General features: G+C 39.3%; 1 protein-coding gene and 1 pseudogene across 2 annotated transcripts; both read left to right on the plus strand.

Moving 5' to 3' along the window:
- Positions 1-1250: 1250 nt before the first annotated feature.
- On the plus strand, positions 1251-3856 carry LOC110526346 (UDP-glucuronosyltransferase 2B13). The gene is made up of 2 exons (XM_090238555.1): positions 1251-1342; positions 1775-3856. The coding sequence occupies exon 2, from the start codon at positions 1779-1781 to the stop codon at positions 3375-3377; it is 1599 nt and encodes a 532-aa protein (XP_090094681.1). The 5' UTR covers positions 1251-1342; positions 1775-1778; the 3' UTR covers positions 3378-3856.
- A 2252-nt stretch (positions 3857-6108) lies between these two features.
- Positions 6109-7747, plus strand: LOC149983046 (UDP-glucuronosyltransferase 2B13 pseudogene; annotated as a pseudogene). Its single transcript, XR_016496805.1, has one exon. The product of XR_016496805.1 is annotated as a UDP-glucuronosyltransferase 2B13 pseudogene (transcript).
- The last annotated feature ends 283 nt before the right edge of the window (positions 7748-8030 follow it).

An 8030-nucleotide genomic window follows, 5' to 3' on the forward strand; every position in this document is an offset into this window, starting at 1 on the left:
TTGTATTAGAAAGAAACGTTTGTTGTAAAAAGTGCCATAAAGTAGGTTAAATTAGATTAATTCGCAAAAAAGTTGCAGGAGCCTCTCACGCACAGCCGTTCACTCCAACATGCTAGCTCCGCCCCCGGGGGCCATACTCTTTCAAATGTTCAAACACATCCCCCAGTTCAACGAGGTCCCTACACATCAATCATCATGACAGCTTCAAAGGAACAGATGCACTATCTGGTTAAATAAACTCCCTCCCCCCTAATGTGAGAATGGAAGGCCTACCATACCCAGTTCAAATGCACTTCAATGTTTTGTCTTGCCCATTCCCCCTATGAATGGCACACATACACAATCCACGTCTCAATTCTCTCAAGGACCTCTTCAAAGTCCTTCTTTGACCTGTCTCTTCCCCTATATCTACACTGATTGAAGTGGATTTAACAAATTACATCAATAAGGGATCATAGCCTTCACCTCGATTCACCTGGTCAGTCTATGTCAAGAAAAGAGCAGGTGTTTCTAATGTTTGGTACACTTAAGTGTATATTCTTCAAGATATCCTATCCCTGGAGGAGAGCCAGTATGACCTGGTGCTTACTGACCCAACATGGGGAGCAGGTATTTCGGTGGCTCACTGTCTTCAGGTACCTCTGGTCTACAATGTACGGTGGGGAAACAGTGGAGAGGGACATTTAAGCCATTGCACAGTTCCCCATGCCTTATATTACAATGACTGGATCAGGGCTCTCACACAAAATGATCTTCACAGAGAGAGTAAAGAATATGCTTTTCTATTTGCTTTCGGGAAGCTCAAGACAGATTTTTTTATTCAGCCACATTACCAAGATGTTTGTAATGGGTTTTTCCAACCAGGTGTGGACTTCTATGAGTTATTACAGGGGCTGGTCATTGGCTCATGAGAGTTGACTTTGTGTTCGAGTTCCCTCGTCCGACCATGACTAATTTTATCTATAGAGGGTTCCAATTTATGGGAGGGTTCCAATTCTCCCTATCGTGTGGGGTAGAAAAAGCATGAGGTAGTTCTATATGGGTAACTCTGAGTGCTTACTTGAAATGTTTGGACGAGAAAATATTGTTGTTTGACATTGTGAAATGTGTCTGCAACGTTAAACAGTATTTAAATGTGTAATTTTATGCATCCAAATTATAATCATGTTCACTCCCTGAGTTTTGAGTAACCATCACTGTGACTTTAAGAAGTGGAAAGAAAATCATAAAAGCAGTACTTTGACCTTAACTTAACCCTTATAAACCAACACGCCACACAAAAGCCAAAGTTAACTGCACATTTTACACGTGGCTTCCATACACATAATATGAAGAACAATTGGTAAGTAACATTGCACTGCAACTTACCTCCAGACTGAATAAGCTAATAATATTTACGTTAATTTAATGTTCATAAATAAGGAGGAAAGGTATTGTGAGATATTGTTAACATTCTGAATCAAATGTGAATCTAAATGAAGAATAAAGTTGAATCTTCATTGTCTCAAACTCTCAAAACCCTAATGGGAATTAATGAGGCACTATTGAGAACAGCTTTCATGGTCTTTCATGATTTGTATCAAATCAAATTGTATTAATTGGTCGCGTATGGATATTGAGCAGATATTATCACAGGTGTAGCAAAATGCTTGTACATAAATGAGAATATATATATATATATATATAGTCCGCTAACTGACAATATGTCAAAATCCATTCAATGTGTTATTCAAACTGAATATGATTTCCTATCTCTGTTTGTTTTATATTTCAGATAAATGATGACATACATTGGAAGCATGACATTGTGCCTTTTGTTATTTCTGTTGATTATGTGTGGTTCCGTTTGCCATGGTGGGAAGTTGCTGGTCTTTCCTGGGGAGGGAAGTCACTGGGTTAACATGGACATTTTGATCAAGGCTCTTCACTCTCAGGGACACACCATCACAGTGGTGCGAATGACAAAAAGTTGGTATATCAAAGAAGAATCGCCCTACTACAGTTCTATTACAATACCTGTCACTGACGCTACGGATGAGGAATTTGTAAAGCCAATTTTGAAGAAAATAATTGATATAGAGAGAGGAACGAGCTCTGTATTAAACTTTATACATTTGCAAATCGAGATGTTCTCTGCCAGGTCTAAGTTTCATAAATATGCTAGTGACTTAGCAACTGCTGTATTGAAAGACAAGGGTTTAATAAAGACCCTAAAGGAGAGCCAGTATGACCTGGTGCTTACTGACCCATTTTGGGGAGGAGGTCTATTGGTGGCTCACTATCTTCAGCTACCTCTAGTCTACAATGTACGGTGGACAATCAGTGGAGAGGGACATTTAATTATTGCACCATCACCAATGTCGTACATTCCAATGATTTTATCAGGGCACTCAGACAAAATGACTTTCACAGAGAGAGTAAAGAACATGCTTTTATATTTGCTATTTACTGTTCGGGACAGGTTGATTGTCTGGCCACATTACCAGGCTGTTTGTGATGAGTTTTTCCAACCAGGTGTCGACTTCAAAGAGTTATTACAAGGAGCTGATCTGTGGCTCATGAGAGTTGACTTTGTGTTTGAGTTCCCTCGTCCCACCATGCCTAATGTTATCTATATGGGAGGGTTCCAATGTAATCCTGCCAAGCCTCTTCCCCAAGACCTGGAGGAGTTTGTTCATAGTTCAGGGGAACATGGAATCATTATCATGTCTTTGGGGACTTTCGTTACTGAATTTCCACATGATATAGCTGATGTGATTGCTGCTGCTTTTTCCCAACTGCCTCAGAAGGTAATCTGGAGACACAAAGGAGACAGACCAGCTTCTCTGGGCAACAACACCTTAGTAGTTGACTGGATGCCTCAGAATGATCTGTTAGGACACCCTAAGACAAGGCTGTTTGTAGCTCATGGAGGAACAAATGGGGTTCAAGAGGCTATCTACCATGGAATTCCTGTTGTGGGTCTACCTCTGTTTAATGATCAATATGACAACCTCCTTCGTCTGAAAGAGAGAGGAGGAGCAAAGCTTTTATCCATGGCAACAGTAGACAAGAACAATAACTTCCTAGAGGCCTTACAGGAAGTTCTGGATGAGCCGTCCTACAGGATGAACATGCAGAGACTCTCCAGGCTACACCGGGACGTGCCAATGGAACCCCTGGACACTGCCCTCTTCTGGATTGAGTTTGTCATGAGACACAAAGGTGCTGCTCACCTGCGTACAAACTCCTACAAAATGCCTTGGTACTCCTACCACTCTGTAGATGTTGTCCTGATGTTGTTGGGTGTTGTGTCAGTGCTTCTTCTTCTTCTTGTTGCAATAGTCAGATATTTATGCATTAGAAAATGCTTGAAAAGAAAGATTAAAAGTGAATGAGCAGATCCAATTCTCCACATTCTGGTGCACACAAATAGTAGGATATGTATGACTTAAAGCTGTTATATGGAACTTTTAGAGCGACCCAACAAAACTCCTATAGATATGCGAGTTATGGATCTGTCATTCTCATTGAAAGCAAGTCTAAGACGCCGTAGATCTGTTCTATGTGTGCTATCTCTATGCTTCCCACGTTTAAGTATCTTTTTGCTTCTTTTACTTTCGGTTTTGTACAGCAGCTTCAAACAGCAGGAAATACAACATTTTTGGTTATGGAAAATATATTTCACAGTGGTTTAGATGATACAATGATTCTCTACACTACACTTGCTTGTTTTGCCACATAGACTGAAATTAGGCAAACGATTACCATTTTAGCAACCAGGAAATGGCAGAGTGATTTCTGCATAGTACATCTTTAAATCATGAAAATGTATAATGTTGAATTGATGCCAACATAATAAAATGCTTATGTATAATTTAGTGTGGAATATATTTGTTGTCAAGTATTTCCAGATGGTTGTGCATTTTGTGATTCAATTCTACACTGCAAATATTTACTGTAAGTGTTACATTCACAGTGTTAAAGATTTTTTACTCTGTGTAGTGTAAAAAAAATCAAAACCTCATCCATCATTATCATATTTACCATCATGCTCTATTGCAGGTTGATGTTTAGTATTGTTTGTTTCAATATCTGTGTTTTTGCATGTACATTGATCTTATGCTACAGAAAGATACATACTTCGCCAGCCAGCATAATGTAATTTGCAGGCCTGATGTGGCTTGCGAGCCAAGAATTTCAGACCACAGTGTTAGGGAGAAACTAGCCCATCAAAGAAAGGCCATATGATGTATGTAATGTATTGTCATAAAGGGTTTAATCTTAATTAAACTATAACACATAGGCACTCACTTCGTGAAGGCTACAGGCCTGGAAGTGAATGAACAAATGCAACAAACTCTGTCACTAACAAACACAGTAATGGGTGGTAACTCGATCCTTCCCTCAAAAGGCAGACTGGTAAATATACAATTAAGGCTTTACACCCTACAGTGTTAAAATATAATAAACTTCTAGAGTACAAATGTTGTCTGATGGAGTTGACTGTTAACATCTGCTACAGAGTTCACACTTTCAAAACTGTTATTTTAACACCAGTTAAGTTGGACTCATATATACATTCTGATATAATACAATGTACAATTTCCGAGTTCAATGTACACTCGTGATTTTGCTGTGTACAGCTTAAATTGACAACCTCATAGCCTTAAATAATAACATAGCATTTAGAAGACGCTTTTATCCAAAGTCACGTACAGTCATGCGTGCATAATTATTTTGTATATGAGTGGCCCCAGCTCTCACAAACACATATTGCATATTCCAAACATGTACAAGTTGGTGAAAGTCCACCAACCCAGGAACATTGTGTTCACTCAGATTAACTCACTCAATCTCATCAAGGGATTTTACGTTAATGATTACATCTGTCAAATAATTGATTAGGGTAGGTCTATTTGTGTGTTTAAACAGAAACAATGTGAATGTTAAAAAGCCCACGAAACACCTGAACACCTTCCTAATATTGAGTTGCCATTTTGTCCTCAGAATAGCCTCAATTTGTCAGTGCATGGACTCTACAAGGTGTCGAAAGCATTTCACAAGGATGCTGGCCCATGTTGACTCCAGTGCTTCCCACAGTTGTGTCAAGTTGGCTAGATGTCCTTTGGATGGTGGACCATTCTTGATACAAACTGTTGAGCGTGAAAAATCCAATAACAATATGTAACTTTTTTTAACTACAGTTCTATTACAATACCTGTCACTTATGCTATGCATGACGAATTTATAAAGCCAATCACAATGAAAGTAATTGATATAGAGAGAGGAACAACCTCTGTATTAACCTTTAAACATTTACAAATGGTGCATTCAACCCAGTGCATTAAAACTAAAAGCAGATTTACCTAGCTTTGGAGACCCTAGGAACCTCAACAGTAAACCAACCCTGTGAACGGGTTAGGCAAGTCAGGTGTGTGTACTTCAACAGCAAAGTTAGATAAGACGGAAGTTTAGGAAGTAGGGCCTTGTAAACAAAGTAATGTAGAGATCTACGGGTCTTCAGTTACGTTCAGCCAACCTTTTGATAAAGGATACAGAGATGAGTATCAAAACTGTCGCCTGTAACAGAACGAAGCGCTCTATGGTAGATGGCATCCAAAGGTTTAAGAGTCGTAGCAGCTGCACTTTGATAAATAATATCATCATAATTAAGAACAGATAAAAGGTTGACTGAATAACCTGCTTCCTACTGCTTAGAGAAAGGCACAATCTGTTTCTGTAGAAAAAGACAACTTGAAACCTTAGCTTCTTAACCAGCACATCTACATGTTTTATTTCAATGTCAAATCACATAAATCAAAATGCCTAAGTATTTAAATATGCGGTAACACGTTAGATTGGAGAATGAGTGAACATGTAGTTAATCTGAAACATCCAGAGAGTTTACAAACAACATGTAGGTGAAAGTCCACAAACACAGAAACATAGCGTTCACTCAGATGAGCTCATTGAACTCTCTCTCATTGAGGGATTTTCTGTTCACGGTTACAACGTCTGTCAAATAATTGAGTAGGATAGGTCCGTTTATGTGTTAAAACAGAAACAAGGTGAATGTTAACAAGGCCACTCTAATGTATTGTCTATAAGACATCCTATCCCTGGAGGAGAGCCAGTATGACCTGGTGCTTACTGACCCAGCATGGGGAGCAGGTCTATTGGTGGCTCACTATCTTCAGCTACCTCTAGTCTACAATGTACGGTGGACAATCAGTGGAGAGGGACATTTAATTATTGCACCATCACCAATGTCGTACATTCCAATGATTTTATCAGGGCACTCAGACAAAATGACTTTCACAGAGAGAGTAAAGAACATGCTTTTATATTTGCTATTTACTGTTCGGGACAGGTTGATTGTCTGGCCACATTACCAGGCTGTTTGTGATGAGTTTTTCCAACCAGGTGTCGACTTCAAAGAGTTATTACAAGGAGCTGATCTGTGGCTCATGAGAGTTGACTTTGTGTTTGAGTTCCCTCGTCCCACCATGCCTAATGTTATCTATATGGGAGGGTTCCAATGTAATCCTGCCAAGCCTCTTCCCCAAGACCTGGAGGAGTTTGTTCATAGTTCAGGGGAACATGGAATCATTATCATGTCTTTGGGGACTTTCGTTACTGAATTTCCACATGATATAGCTGATGTGATTGCTGCTGCTTTTTCCCAACTGCCTCAGAAGGTAATCTGGAGACACAAAGGAGACAGACCAGCTTCTCTGGGCAACAACACCTTAGTAGTTGACTGGATGCCTCAGAATGATCTGTTAGGACACCCTAAGACAAGGCTGTTTGTAGCTCATGGAGGAACAAATGGGGTTCAAGAGGCTATCTACCATGGAATTCCTGTTGTGGGTCTACCTCTGTTTAATGATCAATATGACAACCTCCTTCGTCTGAAAGAGAGAGGAGGAGCAAAGCTTTTATCCATGGCAACAGTAGACAAGAACAATAACTTCCTAGAGGCCTTACAGGAAGTTCTGGATGAGCCGTCCTACAGGATGAACATGCAGAGACTCTCCAGGCTACACCGGGACGTGCCAATGGAACCCCTGGACACTGCCCTCTTCTGGATTGAGTTTGTCATGAGACACAAAGGTGCTGCTCACCTGCGTACAGACTCCTACAAAATGCCTTGGTACTCCTACCACTCTGTAGATGTTGTCCTGATGTTGTTGGGTGTTGTGTCAGTGCTTCTTCTTCGTCTTGTTGCAATAGTCAGATATTTATGCATTAGAAAATGCTTGAAAAGAAAGATTAAAAGTGAATGAGCAGATCCAATTCTCCACATTCTGGTGCACACAAATAGTAGGATATGTATGACTTAAAGCTGTTATATGGAACTTTTAGAGCGACCCAACAAAACTCCTATAGATATGCGAGTTATGGATCTGTCATTCTCATTGAAAGCAAGTCTAAGACGCCGTAGATCTGTTCTATGTGTGCTATCTCTATGCTTCCCACGTTTAAGTATCTTTTTGCTTCTTTTACTTTCGGTTTTGTACAGCAGCTTCAAACAGCAGGAAATACAACATTTTTGGTTATGGAAAATATATTTCACAGTGGTTTAGATGATACAATGATTCTCTACACTACACTTGCTTGTTTTGCCACATAGACTGAAATTAGGCAAACGATTACAATTTTAGCAACCAGGAAATGGCAGAGTGATTTCTGCATAGTACATCTTTAAATCATGAAAATGTATAATGTTGAATTGATGCCAACATAATAAAATGCTTATGTATAATTTAGTGTGGAATATATTTGTTGTCAAGTATTTCCAGATGGTTGTGCATTTTGTGATTCAATTCTACACTGCAAATATTTACTGTAAGTGTTACATTCACAGTGTTAAAGATTTTTTACTCTGTGTAGTGTAAAAAAAATCAAAACCTCATCCATCATTATCATATTTACCATCATGCTCTATTGCAGGTTGATGTTTAGTATTGTTTGTTTCAATATCTGTGTTTTTGCATGTACATTGATCTTATGCTACAGAAAGATACATACTTCGCCAGCCAGCATAA

Source organism: Oncorhynchus mykiss, chromosome 6 (genome assembly GCF_057628025.1).
Source record: "Oncorhynchus mykiss isolate SJ-2025 chromosome 6, ASM5762802v1, whole genome shotgun sequence".
NCBI lineage: Eukaryota > Metazoa > Chordata > Actinopteri > Salmoniformes > Salmonidae > Oncorhynchus > Oncorhynchus mykiss.